The following is a 20,419-nucleotide window of genomic DNA, read 5'->3' as shown; positions in this document are numbered from 1 at the left end:
GATGTGTGTGTGCCTTCAAGTCTGAGCAGCGCTTCTCTGGGGGTACTGACCTTTTGCCTCTACTCAGATCTGGCTCTCATTGTCCTCTCACCAAATTCCTGGTCATGTCCACGATTTTCTTGTCATAACCAGCGCCAGAGAGACTTGCCCTATAGCCAGACAATTTCTCTTTAGTCGAAGGTGGCTGTCTTTAGAGAGTGGGATATAGAAGATAATCTAGGATGTGGGAAGGAAATAGAATTTTTTTGGCCATTTCTCTAGCTGTTCTTTCTCTGTATCTTCTTGTTTAACAGTTTTATTAAAATATAAATCACAAGGCACCTGGGTGGCTCAGTTGGTTAGGGGTCTGCCTTCAGCTTGTGTCATTGTCCCAGGGTCCTGGGATTGAGCCCAGGACTGCTCAGCCGGGAGTCTCTTCCCTCTGCCTCTACCTCTCTCTCCTGCTCATGCTCTCTTTCTCTCAAATAAATGAATAAAATCTTTAAAAATACATATAAATCTCATTCTGTTAGCTCATCCATTTAAAGTGTAGGATTTGATGGTTTTAAGTATATCCACACTAATTTCAAAACATTTGTGTCCTACCAAAAGCAACCCTGTGTCCATTAGCAGTTACTGCTCATTCTCCCCAGCAAACCCCGCCCCCCGCCTGCCCAGTTCTCCAGCCCAGGCAACCACTAATCTTTCCATCTCTATAGAGTTGCCTCTTCTCGACATCTCATATAAATGGAATCACACAATATGCAATCTTTTGTATCTGGCTTCTTTCACTCAGCATAATGTTTTCAAGGTTCATCCATGTCATAGTATGTAACAGAACCTCACTCATTTTGATTGCCTGATAATATTCCATTGTGTGGATCGACCACATTTTGTTTACTCATTCACCAGTTGATGGACATTAGGATGGTTCCACTTTTTTGCTATTATGAATAATGCTGCTATGAACATTTGTGTACAAGTGTTTTGGTGGACATGTTTTCATTTCTCTTGGATATGACTGTGTTCCTTGATTAGCGTAAGTGGTATGTTTTCAACTCTGAGAGGAAAAAAAAGAGGAAAGAGAATGTGGCTTTTGTGGGGAATACAATTTTTATTTCCTTTTTGGCTTTCCATGTTTTCCCTCTCACTTAGCCCTATTCTCTAGACCTTCCTATTTAACTAGCTCTTTCCCCATCTTCCTGCCTGCTTCTTACTCCTGCCAGGGATGCTGCAAGGTGAAAGGACACATTTATGTAGTAATGTTGAAGTACTAAATCCTTCACTACATTATACCTCTGAAACTAGTAATACATTTTATGTTAATTAAATTGAATTTAAATAAAAAAAATTTAAAAGCAGTTATTTTGCATAGAGTTTTCCTTTTTCTTTTTTATTTATTTTCTAAATATTTTACTTACTAGAGATAGAGCAAGAGAGCATGAGCTGGGGGGAGGGACAAAGGAAGAGGGAGAAGCAGACTCACTGCTGAGCAGTGAGCCTGCCATGGGGCTCCATCCCAGGACCCTGAGATCATGACCTGAGCCGAAAGCAGATCCTTAACCGACTGAGCCACCCAGGCCCCCCTTCCTTTTTCTAAATAAGCTTCATGATTAGATGTGTGTCAGGCACAGGGCAATGAGTCTTCACACTTTACAAGCCAGAGAAGTTTATGGCATTCTTAGTGTATAAATGAGGAGATCGAGTCTCAAAGAAGTGAAATTATGTGGCCAGAGTCAGACAGCAAATAAGTGTCAGAGTTAGCATTCTAAACTCTGGTACATGTTTCTCCAAGTGTACTATAATTTCCACATAATACTTGCCCGAGTGATGTTTCCTAGAGTTAGCTGAGATGTCTTCATAACTCTCCTTATTAGACTAAAATCAGTACCCAAAGTCATATATCAGAACCACAGGGGGACTTTTTCAAAATATGTGTCTAGACTGGCCCCAGAGAGGATCTATGGAGGAAGACCAAAAAAACAAAAAACAACAACAACAAAAAAACCAAAAAAACGCACTCCACCCAGAAGAAGAACCCCCTCCCTCCATTTCCTCCCTACTGCATCTTTCCCAGAAGCCAGGGTGTACAAAGGCTGATTTTAGAGTGTGGAGCAGGTGGTGGGCAGGGCTGGGCCAGCCAGCAGCAAGCCAATTCAGCTGTGATGGTAACAGCTGCTCCTTTCCATTTGCCCATAGCTAGCTGATCTTAATCACCTGGAAGAGGGACAGGGCGCAAAAGGGTCTTTTGTGGCCATAGGCAACTGATGTCAAGCGTCCAGGGTCCAAATTTTATCTCTGTTGCAAGCCAGTGGTGAAACTTGGGTTAAGCCGATCCCTTAAATTCCCAGGAGACAGAAGAGAGTAGCGGTTAAGTGTAGGGACTCTGTGCTCTGAGGAAGTGGGTTTAATCTCCAGCTCCAGTACTTCTACTAACTGTACAGCCAGGCTTGACTTTGTGGGCATGTGACATGTGCAGTCCCCCAGAGCCAGGCAGTCGCAAGAGCCTTATACTTGGTTTAATTCTCTATTGTTGCTCTCCTAAAATTCTTAAGTTTTGAACAAGGGACTCTGTCTGCATTTTGTGCTGGGGCCCACCAGTTATGCAGCCTGCCCCATGTTACCTTTGGGAAATTACTTAACTGTTCTGAGTTAGTTTCCCCAACTGTTAAATGGGGCTCATACTGAGGTTTATGCAGAAGACACATGTGAAGCATTTACTTGTAGGTGCAGAGTATGTGACTGGTTGATGTTAGCCATCCTTAACAAGGCACTGGGCCTCGGTTTCTTCATCTGTAAAATGAAAGTGCTAGATTAGAGCATGTCTGAGATTTCCTCTGCAATATACAGGATCCCTGTAACATTCCCTAACCCAAAGGAAAGTACTTTGAAAAACAGTGGCTGCTATTGAAATATAAGGGTTCATTTCCTTTCTTTATGGTCTGGATTAAAACAAACGGGGGCACCTGGGTGGTGTATTTGGTTAAGCATCTGACTCTTGGTTTCGAGATCTCAGGGTCGTGAGATTGAGCTCTGCTTGGGGCTCTGCATTAAGCCCAGAGTCTGCTTAAGACTCTTTCCCTCTCCCTCTGCCCCTCCCCACCAATAAATATATAAAAATCTTTAAAAGCAAACAAACATGGTCACATTCATTTTCTCTGCTTGTAGCATCTACCTGAAGTCTTGAAATCTCCTTTGAAAAGTCTTACATAATGACTTTAACCTCTATTGAATCTATTTTAAATCTGTCTTTTTAGCTCTAAGATGAATAAGGCCTGAGGATCTGATGTGTAACATGGTTACTGTAGTTGATAACAGTGTATTATAAAATTGAAATTTGTTTAAAAAATTTAAAAAATTGAAATTTGTTGAGAGTAGAACTTAAATATTCTCACTTAAAAAAAGATAAATATGTGAGGTGATGGATGAATTCATGAACTAGAGGGTCAGAATCCTTTCACAATATATACTTAAATCACCACAATGTATAAAGTTCTTACAACGTTATCTGTCAATTACATCTCAGTAAAGCTGAAAAAAATAAAAAAAGTGTCCTTTATTTAGTGAATATGATATGTTAAGTGGGGAGGTTCGACCTGTAGACTCTCCCGAAAGGATAGACATTTTTTTCAACCAATGTGCAAGATAAAGGTAGGAGCAAGGTGTCTGTGGAAGCATGGGGGGAGAGGGGTGGTCCTGGAGGGTACAGGAAGATTAAAGGAGTGTTTGTCGTTCTGTTCTAAATGGGAGAAGTGGACCACATGCATCACTGGACATACAGATGGCCCATGGAGACAAAGCATAGGGCCCCACAAAGGCTAGGAAGAGGATCATTGAAATACAAGTTAGAGGGCCAACTTGGGAGAAATGGCAGTGGGCAGGGGGACTTCATCCTCTGAGACAAGCAAAAATAGGTTGAAGATACTATGATTTTTTTTATTGTATATTGAAATACCTTAAAAGAAAAGAGGGCAGTATCTTCCCCACAGAATAGCAACTATTTATACAACTCTAATCTCTTTGTGTCCTTGTCATTTTTGCCAAAAAAGACACATTTGTGTCCTCTGTTTTATTAAGATCTTGCCTACTGCCTATCTCTCCTAAAACCCCTCCACCATGGGCCACACATTTGCCATTTTTGATGGCTAGATTTTAGTCCCTCACCAATATACCAGGGTTTATTTAACCATTGACCGATTTTTAAAATGGGAAGTAGATACTTTATTTGAGAGAGTGAACTTAAACACAGTTTTCACATAATTGCTTATTTCTGTGTACTACAGGGGGTAGTTCTGAAGCTTTTCACCTGCCTTGAATCATTTCTATCCATTCCTCCTACTCAATATAATTCAGCTTATCTACATTACTTGTTTGACAATATCTTCATAATTAAAAAAAATTCTCACCATTATTAGGTAAACTTTCAGGTGGTTTTAAAATTTTATCTTCTTGCTTTACTTCTTCAGCTGTGCTTTCTCTACTTTTTTTTGTTCTATAATTCTTTTACATTGAAGCAACATTGCTTTTATAAACACTAATTAGTTACATTAAAGGTTTAGTACTGTCTGACATCTGTTGGATTAAAGATATAAATATTCTTGTGATCATTGAGATACTGAATTAATTATATGCCTATATATGTCTCTTTTAGTTTTAGATTACAGAATTAAAATAACGTTTTTTATTGCTATAACTGACATGTGACATCTGTAAGCTTATGGTTACAGCATGTTGATTTGATACATTTATGTATTGCAATATGATTACCATTTTAGTGGTAGCCAACACTTCTATAATAAAATAACATTTAAAATCTAATGTCACTTTTAGGAATACCCAACAATAAATTTAGCCAGTCCTTAAACCCTTAAAAGTTTTCTTTTTCGGGGATCCCTGGGTGGCTCAGCGATTTAGAGCCTACCCTCGGCCTAGGGCTTAATCCTTAATCGAGTCCCAGGATCGAGTCCCACATCAGACTCCCTGCATGGAGCTTGCTTCTCCCTCTGCCTGTGTCTCTGCCTCTCTCTCTCAGTGTCTCTTGCGAATAAATAAATAAAATCTTTTTAAAACAAAATTTTCTTTTTCTATGATACAGGATTTAATGAAGTGTACAAAATTATCATAAATAAGCTTGTGATTGGAAATTTTTTAAAATTTTATTTATTCATGAGAGACACAGGCAGAGGGAGAAGCAGGCTCCCCGTGGGGAGCCCGATGTGGGACTTGATCCCAGGACCCTGGGATCGTGACCTGAGCCAAAGGCAGACACTCAACCACTAAGCCACCCAGGCGTCCCGTGATTGGAAATATTTATCACCAAATTTCTAAAAGCATTTTCACTTCATGACAGAGGAGAAATGGAGAACTAGTTAGGAAAGATTGCCAAACAAATAGATTTAGGCATAAATGACTAAAAATAAACATGAAATTATTAAAAATTCTGAAAGAAATGGAAATGTTCAAAACATGCACTAAAAGTCAGAAAACTATTCTAGTGGCACATGGAAATGGCCAGTATATAAAATGGCAATGACGGAAAATATAGATTTTTCTCTTATTTGTTGCTTTAACTAATTCACCTGGAGCCAACAGAGTATTACATCCTTATAAACTGGTATCGTTTGCTGGGAGAATAAACTGTGTGTGTATTATAAACTTAATAGATATGCAGTGCTTTAGTTGCTGACGAAGCCAAATATTTTTCAGTATTTCTTTCTTGGTGGCATAATATTTTTCTACCTTTTGACCATTTACCTGGAGGGAAGTAGTATTAACTATCAGGTTGTATAAGACTTTTATTATTTTCTATAAGTTCTTTTATTTATTTATTTATTTATTTATTTATTTATTTATTTATAAAAGATTTTATTTATTCATGAGAAACACAGAGAAAGAGAGAGAGAGAAAGGCAGAGACACAGGCAGAGGGAGAAGCAGGCTCCATGCAGGGAGCCCGATGTGGGACTCAATCCCGGCTCCCCAGGATCACACCCTGGGCCGAAGGCGGCCCTAAACCGCTGAACCACCCAGGCTGCCATATAAGTTCTTTTAACATCAAAATTGTGGCTGATTTTTAATCTGTACCGATTTTTCTTTTTTTAATGTACAAAAAGATGTATTTTTATTTAGTCATATTTATCACCCATGGGTGATAATTAATTTCTGTCTCTTTTTTGGTCTTGGTAGTAATAAAATTCTCTTGCACATGGAGTGTAAATGCACCATTCCATTTTCCTATAGTTTTTCATAATTCTTTAAAAAGTTCAATTCCTTGACTCATTGGGAATGAATTTTAATTGTTTCCACAAAAGCATTTATTAAAAGGTCCTTTCCCCAGTGAGCATCTTTTCTCACACTTCTAAAGACATTGTGTGAATTCTTTCTCTGCCATCCATTCGCTCATGTGGTTAAGTTGCTTGAATCCTAGTCTAATTTCTGATTTCATGGTTAACTCATTCCTCTGTCTCTGAGCCTTATACACATCTTTCTGTACTTTTTAATCTGGAGCTTCAACCCTTATACTGCACCCTAACAAGAAAAGAACGATAAAACAGACCAAAAACTGGATCTGAAGTTGGATTGGAAGCCACCATGGGTCTTTTATTTCATTTTTCCATGCTTCAGCCTTAGGGTTCTCAGGCTTGGCAGGTTTTTATTTTATTGATTTACTTGTTTTTTAAAAGAAGTTTTCAAGTGCAAAAGTCAAGTCTTTCAAGATTCAGGGTTTAAATCTAAATCACCGAATTCATTCCTTTCTATTACTAGCAGCCAGAGAGAAGCAGCTGTTGAACTCTTGAGAGACTAGCAAGAACACACAGTCAAGAATGTATTTGGACTATAGTTAATTGTGTTCAAGCTAAATATGAAGCTGAAACCAATATAATAAATCTTCTCAAGATTAAATTCACCAAACTCTCTGTGGCCTCATTAAGGAAATTAGCCTAAGTCCTTGGATGCTCTTTGCCTCTTAGTGTGAAGGCTTTATGATTCTTCTGTTCTAACTGGAGCTAGTAGGCCAAGCATGTGAGGGCTTCTGGGAGAATTATCCTGGCTTTAGTGGCAGTTCCTCTTCTCTTTGACTGCCATTGTCGCTTATGTTCATTTCTTTCTCTTCCTCAGTTTTGGGTCTCCCAATTTTGAACTGTTTCTCAGAGTGGCATCCAAAATGAAACATTGAAAAAAAAAAACAAAATGAAACATTGTTTCATTAAAGAACAAAATATATTGGAAGTTTAATGAAGAAACATAAAATCCCTTTCAATGCCTTCAAGGGCCACCGGTAGCCTGAATGTAGAGGCGTCTCCTGCCTGGTGTTGCAAAATTTGTAAGTAAAATCTACTTTCAGGATCTCTTTTTATATTCTAACAAATAGCATCGTCTTAAACAGGATGGGAGAACATTTTTTCTATCAAGGGGCCACTGACCCATTGAAATAATTAATTTAAGGCTCACAAGTTAAAAACAACTTTTAAAAAGGAAAGAAATATAACATGTTCCATTCATCTTGTTTTAAAATGAGGAAAAGGAACATGAATTCCCCTATTCAGTAAGGGCAGTGAGTAATTTACAAGAAGTACTTGGCATTTTATGTTATTGGCAGTTAAGAGAAACAGGAGGGGGAAAAAGGGGCATACTGAGCTACCTCTGCCTAAAGGTTAGTCCCCTCTAAAAAAAAATACAGGAATAGAAGTAGCTAGATAATGCCAAACTTTGCTCTTGAAAGCTTTGTGAAAGTTGCAGTGCAAGTTTGGAAAAACGATTTAAAAACACCAACTACTTGTATCTTTTTTTAAAAATTGTTGTCTCCTTTGTTTCTGTTTGCATGTTAGAGACAATCCTTTCATGTTGCTTTTATCAGTGGTTATGCAGTTTTCTTGTTTTTGTTGTTGAGAGACATTACCAGCTGACTTTTCTGTACATTCATTTTCATGTATCAGGTAGCATGATTATGAACACTTATTTTAATGGCTGTGCTAAATAAGATAGTGGAAGCTCCTGAAGATCAGAGACTGCATGTTTTATTCACCTGGATATCCCTTGAAATGAACAATTAGTGAACGAGGGGAATAAATGCAGTATTAGAGTTTAATCACATCTCTGAGATTTAAAAAATACTGTGAATACAGCTAGAGCAAACATCTTTTGTAGAAAACACTTTTTTTAGATGGGAGGAAAGAAGAGAGGTCTAATTTGAGGAGTACCTGTTCCTGAACTGAGGTCCTGGCTCAGACAGTTGGTTTATTTATTTATTTTAAAGATTTTATTTATTTATTCATGAGAGACAGACAGAGAGAGAGAGAGAGAGAGAGAGAGAGAGAGAGAGGTAGAGACACAGGCAGAGGGAGAAGCAGGCTCCATGCAGGGAGCCCGACGTGGGACTGGATCCGGGTCTCCAAGATCACGCCCTGGGCTGAAGGCGGCGCTAAACTGCTGAGCCACCCGGGCTGCTGGGACATTTGGTTTATGTGGTAGTATAGTCAACAGGGTCTTGAGCGTCTTCGTTATCCTGGTAGTTCTGTAGTTATTTGGCTTTATCCTTATTATTTTTTTTTAACTACCACAGATGTACTAAATGAACATTTACTTGTGGTTTGTTTCATTCATTCCTTTGATAGAAACCATCTGTCTCAAACCTCATGTTCTGAGGAACTTGGGCATTAAGTTTATATTTAGAGGAGAAGCTTTTTGTACATCATACTGGTACATTACAGAGGTACAATCGACAGGATTTGGAAACTCTCTAGGTAGAAATGAAGGCCTAAATGCTTCTGCATTGTATTAAACTGTTGTCATCTTTTCCATACTTAGTCCCTGCAGTATATGTGTGTCCAATTAGGGTAATTTTCAGGTGAATGTTTTTCTGGTGGTTTTACTGCGGTAAAACGGATTTCTGTCTTAGTTGTATTTGGTAGATGTTTATTATTGGAATGGGAATGCAGTAGATTTTTGTGATTTTATAACTTACCCCTTTGTTGAACTCTATTTTTAGTTTCTTCAGTAGCTTGGTCTTTTAGATTATATAATTGCATAGTGTGCAAAGGGTGCTGTTTTAATTTTGTTTCCTTACAGAACTTCATTTTTCATACTTGATTACAAAGGTCAAATTTCCTAACATCGTTAATTAGGAATAATGACTAGATATCTTAATGTGGTTTTTCTTTTTTTAGATGAATATCTCTAATTGTCTAAGAATAGTGTTGAGTTTTTTTGGACATATCAAGTATATAATATTTTTAAAAAATCCATCTACTTTAAAGACAGAAATGAGTGTTGGATTTTTTTATCCACTTTATTTTTATTATTTCTTTTGTGAATCATTGGTCTTATTTAAAATTAGCCTTACAGGCTAAAACCTGACAGAACATGACACCTTATCATAAAGTGGTTTGTTAAAATTTCATTTTGAATTTTGCATCTGAGTTTGCAAGTAAGACCAATCTATAATTTCCTTTTGAGATTTTAGCCATAAGTCTGGTTTAAGAATCAAGTTGACATTCACTTCATGAAGAGGAGTTTGATAGAGGACTTTTAGGAATCATTTCTGTAAAAGGATTATCATTCATTTAATATTTAAACATTTAAGTGAGATTTTTGTTTCTTCTGAGGTTTGTTGATAATATTGCTTATTTCTTTGGTCTGTTTAGAGTTTTTATTTCATTTTAGGTACTTAAGCTTTTTTTTTCTTTTCAAGAAGGTTATTCCTTTCCTTTTTAAAAAAGCGTTCGTGCATATGGAACTCCCTAACAATTTAAATAATTTTTGCACTAAGTATATGTCTTTGAGGTCAATAATTTTTGTGCCTTGCTCTTTTGTTTAATTTTATCAGCAGTTTATCAGTTTTACTAGTTTTTTCCAAACTGCTCTTAAAAGAGCCATGTAGGGCTATGAATATATTTCGATTCGCTGTATTTTAAATAGTTGCTTCCTATTTTGATTCATTTGTCATTTAAGAAAGTTTTATTTTTCCAATTTCCATGTGGCTTGATTATGTTCTTCTATTCCATTTGTCTTACTGCCTTAATGCTGTGTAAAAATGCTGCAGTATTATACTTATTGAGAATGTCTTTACCTGAGAATTTGATAAATTATTGTGAAAAAATGTTTTCCCAAAATTCTGCACTTGAATATTATGATTAACCTGATGACTATATGATAATATTTGTTGTTTTACTTAGATATACTGAATTCTTTCATTGTGTTTGTGTTGCTAATTTGATTCCTCATATTCAAATGGTAGAATAGTTCTTCAGGTAGGATTGTGTTTTTTAATGTTAAATCTACCAGTGTTTTGTAAAAAGAAAAAAATTCATTAGATTTTCTTTTATTTACAGGATATTTAAAAAATCATTATCTGGTGCTGTGTTTATCATTTTATGTCTTCTTTTTGGTTTAAAATTTGCTTTTTTTTCAGATTCTGTGACTAATGTCTTGCCTCTTCATTTGCATTAGTGAATCTAAAAGGAGTAGCCATTTTTAACATGTATTTTTATAACCAGGTAGGGTCAGATTTTGCTTAATCCAACCTATAATTATTTGTATTGTACTCACTGCATGATATGTAGCATTATAATTATCTCACTTAGCAGTGGACTACTTTTTTTTTGTTTTAAAATCATACTCTAGTAGATTTGAAGGATGTTTCAAAATGATGTGAAAGGATGGTCTTAGTTCCTTAATTTATAATATTCCTTTATCTTCTTTTTGCTGTGTCCAGTGATTCTTTTTTTTAAAAGATTTTATTTATTTATTCATGAGAGACACACAAAGAGGGGCAGAGACATAGGCAGAAGGAGAAGCAGGCTCCCCATGGGGAGCCCAATACTGGACTCATTGGATCCTATCTGAGGACCCTTGGGGTTAGGACCTGAGCCAAAGGCAGATGCTCAACCACTGAGCCACCCAGGTGCCCCTCCAGTGATTCTTTTATTCCTAATAATCTAATGGTTATTTGCCATAGAACTGTAGTCTTTGTTATGTACTTATTAGATCATCCATCCTATTCTACTTGTTTTTCGTATGCTATCTTAATTGCTGCTGTTTTCACCTTATCATTGTACCTTTGCTTATTTGCTTTTAGTATTGCAAAACTTTTTTATTGGACCTGGTTTGCTTTTTTTAAAAAAAAGATTTTTTTATTTATTTGAGAGAGAGAGAGAGAGCACAAAAGGGGGAGAGGGAGAAGCAGACTCCCCACTGAGCAAAGAGCCCAATGTGGGGCTTGATCCCATGACCCCAGAATCATGACCTGAGCCAAAGGCAGACATTTAACTGGCGTCCCTGACGTCCCAGACCTGGTTTGCTTTAAAAAAAAAATCATCATAATTGAGTCCTATCTTGATTATTTTTTATTAATCATACTTGTTATTCTTTGAGACTTAAAAAAAGTTGATGTGTTTAATTTCAAAGGGGCTCTTATGTTGCCAGACATGTGGCCAGCTTTATTCATTTTTTTCTATTATTAACAATTAACATTATGTTTGAAAAAACACCTACATGGAATTTCTTTTCTAGGATGTGAGAATAAATTGCTTTTCCCTTAGTCCAAATGTATGTAAGGATTTGTTTGCTTAAAAAAATCCATTGGCTATTTAAATCTTTCTGTTTGAAGATGTGATATTTAGCTCATTCATATGTGGTAAAACATTAAGGATGATTAAGAGTTTCCCTTTGCACTTATGGTTTAATTTACCATCCTTTCTCATTTTTAATTTAGAAAAAAAAGTAGTCAGGTATTGAAGGAAACACAGTATTTAGAAATCTTTTTCTCCTAGCAGATATACTAAACGATCTAAACATTTAGCAAAATACAGCAGTTTTTTCCTAAAAGCAAATTGACGTATTGTCTTACAGCTTGCTTTCTCTGTAACCTAATATTTATAAATAAAATTATGTAAGGTTATCTGTATCTATTTATTTATAAGCCTCAAAAATATATCCTCAGTTAAATCTATTTATGAATAGGTAGTTTGTGGCTAAGTTTACATCCTATCCTATCTGCTTGCTTTTCCACACCTATCTGATGTTTTGGAAAATGCTGTCCCCCACAGTCAGGAATAAAAACAGAAAGGATGGAAAGTGCAGCTGGGAAAGTAAATATACTTTAAAAATATGAAATCAATTCTAATGCTTAATATCTGCACTTTTAAAATAAAAGTATCTCTGTTATACTTTCCATGTCATTCAAATGCATCTGAAACATTTCATTTTAGGTTAGCATCATAGAACCTTAACAAAACTATGGTAATAGTAATATATATTTTCTCCAGAAACTTCACATGGGTTCTTTTTTTCCCCTTCTCATGAACTACTTTATTTAGTTTTTATTTTAAATACTGATTTTAGCTGTGCTTAGGCAAGGCGGTACTTCCTACATAAAACATAGTGTTTGCTGTGAGGTTCATAAACATTCCGCAAGGGGAAAAAAGGTTTTCTGGTCATTTCCAAATTATAAGGTAAGTAAAAAGTTTAATGAATTTCTTTACTACAAGACTTTCTCTAAGTTTTTAATGTGTTTATATATTTCCCAAACTTCTTTTTTTGACCATAAGATAAACATACTCTTTCTTTGTAAGGAATACAGTAACATTTCATAGAACCAAGTAGTCTCTAATTCAGTTTAGAAAATGCCAGTCTAGGGAATATGTACTTGCATTCATTCAGAAGAGGCTGCTGGACAAGATAATCTTCAAAAATTAAAGATTATGTAATAAGGAAAAATACAAGGCACATTCAGAAATAGTTCAAACAAGCATAGTATAGGCCAGAAACTCCAGTGCTGACAAGAGAACCAGTTTGTATTGCCGACACAATTTTTTTATTTTTTAAATTTTTTTTAAAGATTTTATTTATTTATTCATGAGAGAGAGACAGAGAGACATAGGCAGAGGGAGAAGCAGGGTCCATGCAAGGAGCATGACATGGTACTGGATCCTGGGACCCCAGGGTCACACCCTGGGCCTAAGGCAGGCACTAAACTGCTGAGCCACCCAGGGATCCCCCCACAATTTTTTTAATGACATATTCTCATCCTTGTAGGCACCCACACTCCCTTGTATGTCTCTGTTTATTGGAATTTCTTGAAGTTTGATCTCTTAGGAGACTATAACCCCATAGTCCTTCCTTACTTTCTAAACCTGTCTAAGGTTGTTAGTAACTGTACCCTTAGGTGCTTTCTTATCTTCTATAGCCCTGGATGGGGGAGGGTAAGCAATATATTTCTTATACAAGATAGATGGCATCTTATCTGGTAAAAAGCTTTTTCCCAACCAGATTCGGAGAGCAATTTGTCTGTAAATACTTTTGGAAAATTACTAACAGTGATATAATTACATAAAAGCAGTCTATTAAATACTGCTTATTAAATTCATAAGAATCTACCCCTTACAGGTACGAGTTATAACAAGGGGGGGAATCACTGCCCTTCATATAAGATACCCTTGGAAGCACTTATGTACCACATACCAAATATTAACAGATCAGTGGTGTTATAGTTATAAACTTATATAAAGTTTAAACAGTATTTTCGAGGCAAAATGAAACATTCTTCTTGCAGGTCCCAAGCAGAGGCCATCTTAATTTGATTCTATTAAATCTCACTACCATTCTGTTGTTGATATCTGTAAGAAGGAGCTCAGGGAAGCATTGCTATTTAAACCTTGACAGAAAGGCTCCTCCCTTACAGTGTACTCTGCAGATGGCCATTTTAACATATGCTAATTCCAGTGCAGAGGGTAGAAACCATGTAGGTTAGTTTATGGGTCACACAGATTTGATGAGGTACAGATCCATAGTCTCAGTGTTTAGTGTTACTTCTTTACTAGATCTTTCTTGTTTTCCATGATCATACCCCTTGCCCCCTGAGACCTCCCCACCGCCAAAAAACCTCTCCATCCTCCAAGTAATTCAGTGTTTTGGGGTCCCCCACATTCTTTCCTAGCCTGTTTTTACTTGTCATCCTTGGTCAAGGCTTAACTTTTCCTTTTAAGGAAGTGAGGTCTCTGTGTTCAGCTTCCAGCAAGAAACCTTGGAGTCCTTGTTTCTCCTTTTTTTACCCTCAAATAGCTAGCGTCTCTAAATTTTGCCCCTTATCCTACAGTGCTTACCATCCATCCCTCTGGGCTGGTGGGGGTGGGGTGGGGTGGAATTCCAGTTCAGAATCTTCGCCAGATTTCCAAAAGAACTCTACTCCCTGGATTTCCCCAAGAGATTGATCTCCCTTCCCTATCGAACCCAACCAACTGCTGCCAGACTCTGCCTCACAAAATAACTTCTTTCTTCATGTCACCTCCTTATTTGTGAACCTAGGACGACTTTCTTTTTTTTTTTTTTAAAGATTTTATTTATTTATTCGTGAGAGACAGAGAGGTAGAGACATAGGCAGAAGGAGAAGCAGGCTCCCTGTGGGGGGCCTGATGTGATACTCGATCTCAGGACCCCAGGATCACAACCTGAGCCTCAGTGGAATGCAGACGCTCAACCACTGAGCCACCCAGGTATCCCCTAGGACCAGTTTCTAATGCTTATTTTCCCTGGCTTTTGGTTTCAAGGCCTCTGTTATCTCGCCTCTCCCGGCCCCCACCTCCAAACCCAAGCTGTTTGAGTCAGCTATATCATCACACTTCCCTAAACAACGCTTCTTAAAGGAGCTGTGCTGAGAGACCCACTGCTCAGATTTGTAGTTTTTTTTTTTTTTTACTTCGAACCCATCATGGATCAATACTTTTGTATAATACAATAAAAATCATTAGGAGATGAAATTATAAAGATATGTAAAATACAAGTTATTATTAGACTCACGAAACAAAATTACTCTGTCAAACTGCAATAAGTTTCTAGGTCTAGTTTATTAATTTCTGGACTTGTCTTGGTGAAAACACTGGTAATAAAAAAATTGGGGGCTGGCACTAGGCCTTGAATCACACTTTGAGTGGCCCTGGTCTACCTCCTGCTGATTCACACCACCTTGCCCTTTGCTTAGACTGTCCTAGCTTAGAATGCCCTATCTTCTTTCAGCAATCTTAACCTGTCCATGCTAGAAGGCCCAGACTGTGTGCCCCCTCGCACTGCCCACCCCCTGCAGTATACTAATATATACTAATTATACTAATCTATACCGAATATACCCCTTCCTTCAATTGCTCCAGTTAAATACGGCACTGCTTAGCATTTGATTCACATCACATTTTATTTTTCTATAATTGTTGCATCTCTGTTAGTATCGTCTACCCCCAGCCTTCCCAAGTAGCCTGAGGTCCTAAAGAGCATAAAGTGTGTCTTCCAAGAAAAATACCGTATCATGGCACCTCACCATGTTAAGTCCCTCAATACCTATTTGTTAAATGAATAAAATGAAGCTTCTCGCCAAATAAAAAACCTTTTTCTGTTCTCAAGATGAATCTTCCATAATACATAGGAGACACTTGATTAACACATGTATTTAAAAAGTATGTGAAATTTGTTTATCATCTGGGCACATACAGAGTGCTCACTTTCCACTTTTGCCCTGTTATATAATCTTTGAGCTGCTTTATAGGGTTGTAACCATGGCAACGGGTTTTGGTTGGGATTCCTGCTTCTCATAGGCATTTTCTGCTGATTCAGATCAGTTATTCTCAGCTCTGATTTTATGATTCCATGGAATGTCACAAGTTAAGAATGTTTTGAAATTTCAAAAATGGATTCCTACTGACCCAATTTCTATTAATTTCTGTTACACACACACACACACACACACACACCATGCAGTGCTTTTCTCTTGAAACGTTAGAGTAAACTTTAAGCCGAAAGAGTCTTAAGAGTTGCCCCACATTTGGAAATTGCTGAATTAGCCTGTTTTGGATTCAGTGGCCCAGTCTGCACACCCCTAAATCGATGAATCATTTTCTCCCTCAGACATTTAGATGCAACGTTGGTTCTTACCACCCATGAGCTGGTCGTCCACAAGCAGTTATGTTTCCATCTTAAATAGTTTATGTCAAATGACTGGAATGCTATACTACTGAGGTATTTCTGCAGCAGTGTTTAATGATGCCACTAATGTAGCTGAAGGGTGCCAGGAAGTTTTCAAACCTTCCTTTTTTTTTTTTTTTGTTTGTTTGTTTGTTTTCAAACCTTCCTATTAAGGCATAACACACATACAAAATAGTGTGCAAATCCAAAGTTAGAGCTCAGTGATTTATCACCAAGTGAACACACTCATGTAACCAAAGGGTGGCGAGAATTTGGGAATTGTCTTTCCAACCCCAGTGACGTTTTCTTAAACATATGGCGTTAGCAGGAGTGTACATTATGAAGTGTAAACTGTAATCCATGTGCAGAGGTGCTGCTCAGCTGAATGAATTAAGCCTTTGACTTGTCTCATTGTTCTGAGAGCATTGACGCCATCTGTCTGGCAGCACAGATTCTGACAACTGCCTGACTCTATAGGGTCTTTCAGTTCATTTTATTCAAAAAGCTTTCCAGGTGTTTTGAATTATATTTACTTGTGGTTAGTGGCAAATTTATGAGCTGGCTGGCTACATCTTCTTGACTTGTGCCATAGAATCTGCAACAGGGTCTTGGGGTTGAACTCTCCCGCCCCTATTTTTTTTTTTTTCGTTTTTTTTTTTCCTTCTAAATTTCAGAGTGGAAAAATTACAAAAAGGTCTCCATACCCCCAGTTTTCCACTATTACTACTTTCTTTGGACCTTCAAAGTTTTAAAATTCTGACATACTATCTTATGCATCTTACTAGAGGATTAGACACAACCCTTATAAGGTTGCCTGTGCTCGAAGGCCCTCACACCCCTCTTCAAGGTCCTGTGTAGTTTGTAGGGTGGGCATTTTAATCAGTACTTGTATTAAAATACCCAGTGACTATCCAGGTACATCACTGGCAGAATCTCCAAGACCTCTGTTTAGGAATAAAGCAGAAACAAAAAGAAGACATACTTAAGTATTGTGGTTTGCCTTAAGGAGAAATATGGCCACACTGCTAAAGTCTTTTGCAAAAGAACTATCTCTTTGCTAGGATGATATGCTGACTATTCCATACGTTGTTTTCTTCATTTTTTCCCTAGCAATAATTTCGTAACTCAATGGTATATTAACCTTGTGGCAAGCCAACAACTTTTTTAGATTATTTTTAATGCAAGTAATTTGTTTGCCCTTATGATTAATTCAGGGATGTATGGAAATTATAAAGGTTTGCATATATGTGGAGCTCTAATTTTTCCTTGATTTATAATGTAGTTAATTAAGTTCTGCTGGCCCACAAAAACCTAAATGTTGCAGTTACTCTTAAGCAGAGCACAATAGGGCATGTGACTTGGTGTGCTGTTGTTTCCTTGAACTAACTAGGAAGGCCTTGTTACTTGGTGGCTGGTGGGCGATAGGATAAGTAGAACAATAGCTTAAACAGATTTAAGCATAGAGCGAGACAAGTTAAGAAATGAGAACCCCCCTTCAACTTCTGGCATCAGAGAAAGATGTACTGGGGCTCAGTGGATTTGGGTCTCGTCCTCCCTTGGCTTGAGCCCTAGATTCTAGGCATTTTAGGTTTCCTCCCCACACCCACCTTCTCCACCACCAAGGTCAGGCTCAGAGCAGCATTTCCCCAGGGACCTGAAGAGGAAGGGTTTCCAGTTATCCTTGCTTTTTAATATAAGGGCTTTGTTTAACCTGAATGCTTTGGGGGGGGGATAGTTTTTCATACTTAAAGGATTTTGTGGTCCCTTGTTACTAAAGTTCTTAAATTGTAGAACTTTTAGTATGATATGCTGTGTTTTTCATGTGTTAAATTTCAAAAGGGGAGAGAAGAATGGGGAGGAGAACCAGAGTGTCATGACCCTCATGGGCTCTTCTAAATTCAATTTGCAATCACTGAGAAGAGGAATAAGAGCAGAGATTTTCCAATTAAAGAATATAGTTTGAACCTCAATCATTTTGTAATAAAAAAGGAATTCTTGAACACCCATTATGCATCTAGCACCGTCAATGAGGATACCAGAAAAAAATGGTCCAAACCCAGCTTCCCTCATGCTTACTATTCAAGAAACAATGAGGGGTGTAGAGAATGACAATCTACTCAAGAAGGGAATGGCATTGTCCAGTGGGAGTGTAGGAAAAGCCGAGTGTCACTAAAGAAATGAAACTTGAGCTGGACCTTTAAAGACAGTCAACATTTGGCCATGTAGAAAGGGAGGGTGACAATCCAGTCTGGCCCAGTAACACAAGTCTGGTTAGGGGGAGTGGGGAGTGGGACAGGGGAAATTGGTTTAACTGGGCAAGAGGACTGTGGAATGTCTGGGAAGTAGGGTGGAGGAGCCTGAGATTGAGTGTGGCCAACAAGAGGGACCAGTCCTGGGGAGGAATAACAGATAACGAAAGTTAGAAAACAGGGCCAGACTCCAAAGGGAAAGATGGGAATAGAAAGTAAGGAAACAAATGTGGTATGTTGCAAACCAGAAAGTTTGAACTTGGTAACAAATTAAATTTAGGGATTACAGTAGGAGGGAGCAAAAGGTAATTAATGTTTCAAGTTGGTAAACTGAAAATAGCAATAGCGATTGCAATTAGTCTGGGGAGAAGGAAATTTGCTTTGCAGAAAGGTAGTGAGTTTAGCTTTATGTATGTCTGTCTTTTAGGCATCAACCTTTTTTATGTTGTGACAAATGGTTTGAAATATCCTGTGGCTTGAATGGGAGAGCAGGAATGGATGCTTAGTGGACTGAGATGTCTGAAACCCACAGTAGAATTCGGAGAGAGATAATCACGAAGTTGAAGATGTATTCTTGCTGGAGGGCTGCGGTGGGGGGGGGCATGCACAGTGGGAATCTTGAACGTGGAAGAGGTGGCAGCAAAGATTGAGAGGAAGGTAAGCTCGCAGAGGTAGCAGGTATAGTATAAGTCAAGACAAAGGCATTTCAGGAATTAGGGGGTCACCTTATGTCAGACCCTAAAAGAAGAAATTAAGGGAGAGTAAGAAGTGAAAAAAAAATTCCTTCAGCTGTGTTAGATTCTAATGTCTATGGCACCCCTTTCACCATGTAAGGTTGGAATGTCACTGTAACGCAAACTGTCGTAGTGCAGAATTTGATACACATTTCCGTTTGGGCCTGTGTTCCATTCCAAGAAGGTAGCTGTTCCTAGAAAAATCTTAACCCATGATTCCATTCTGCTTTGTAACCCTTGGGACAGCGTAAGACAGAGGCTTGTGCATATACTCTTCAAATATGTACTAGTAGGTCACAAAAGTTAAACACGAACTAGGTTAATTCTTCCACAGAGTTTTAATAGCCTTTTTTTTTTTCTCCCCAGAACAAATGTCTGTTCCTATCACTGAAAGTATAAGCAGCCAAGATGCAGTGTTGTCAGCTACTTTCTTGAGGACTCCAGTCAAGTCAGTGACAGGATTGAAGCTAGAATCCAATTCACCAGATTGTTTAACAAGTTTTATTTCCTTCTCTAGCCCATCGAGAGAATGAAGAAGAGCCTTCAACTCAATATATCTTGTCTCTTGGACCTAAATTCAGGTGAAGCTTATTGATAAGCTTACAATTTAGAATTAGAGCGAGGTGTAGGTGGTATTTGTCTTAGTAGTCACCATGCCTTGGGTGGGTGGTTAGGCAGAACAGTGGCTGAAGGATTGAGTGTGTGTGTCCTAAAACCTGACACACCCTGAAATCTTCCTGAATTAGTAAATCGTTTTATCCATATCTTCTTGCACAATAATGGCAGAGGGGAAGTAATCTGAATAGCTGCTGATAAAAGACAATTTGGGGCCCTTGAAATGGCAGGACTTCAAATGGAATGGGAGTGGCTGTACTTAGCCTAAAAGCAAACAGATTTATTTCACAGATAGTTATGGAGCTCCTACCCTGTATCTGAGACCTCCCTGTGACGTCAAAGTCAGTCTCTTCCCTCTGGGAGAGAGAAGACTCAGCGCAAATCACTGAATGAGGGGCAGGATATGTGTAAGTGTTATGTGAACCACTCAGAGAGACATTCTTAGAGGGGATTCTGGAGGAAATGTAGAGTGCAAAGGCTTGACAGCTCTTAAGAAAAGCATAAATAAAGAGATAATGAATCCATTCATTCTGCCAGTTCTCTAAGTTGTAAGACGTAATAAGTTTATGTACCAAATGAATGGTGTAACTGTGTCTATTTTTAGAGGGGACTTGAGTTCATGAGTAAAGTCCTTCCAAGTTGTCGGTTTTTGTTTAAGTTTCCCTTGAGCAATAAAATAAAATCCACTCAACTGCCAGTTTTATCATGTGTTATATCTTGGCTTTAGAGCTCCAGGGGTTGGGAAATGAGTGAAAAATTCGTGCTTCACGTTGGGAACACCACCAGTGCAGGATAGGTAGCTTGCTCAGAATTAAGAGGTAGCGAAAGTATATTAAATGCCCTGGTATCTGTGCAGTGAAACTGTTCCGCCTCCATTTCAGTGAAGGATGTGACT

At 37.9% G+C, this 20,419-nt stretch overlaps 1 protein-coding gene across 6 annotated transcripts in view; it reads left to right on the top strand.

Annotated features, from left to right (window-relative positions):
- The window catches only part of CLCN5 (chloride voltage-gated channel 5), a 161,727-nt gene that overhangs the window by 42,405 nt on the left and 98,903 nt on the right, over positions 1-20,419 (top strand). Inside the window, exon 4 of one of the 6 annotated variants that reach the window (XM_077889167.1) lies at positions 19,427-19,490. The exons of 4 other annotated variants lie outside the window; for them this stretch is intronic. In XM_077889167.1, the coding sequence (XP_077745293.1) occupies positions 19,439-19,490 (52 nt within the window). In that variant the 5' untranslated portion in view covers positions 19,427-19,438. Of the gene's footprint in view, positions 1-19,426; positions 19,491-20,419 lie in introns of those variants that run through there. One more of the 6 variants, XM_077889172.1, reaches the window with a different exon arrangement.

Source organism: Canis aureus, chromosome X, assembly GCF_053574225.1.
Source record: "Canis aureus isolate CA01 chromosome X, VMU_Caureus_v.1.0, whole genome shotgun sequence".
NCBI classification, from domain to species: domain Eukaryota; kingdom Metazoa; phylum Chordata; class Mammalia; order Carnivora; family Canidae; genus Canis; species Canis aureus.
The sequence above is the reverse complement of the archived record's forward strand: the minus strand, read 5'-3'. Positions and strand labels throughout refer to the sequence as shown.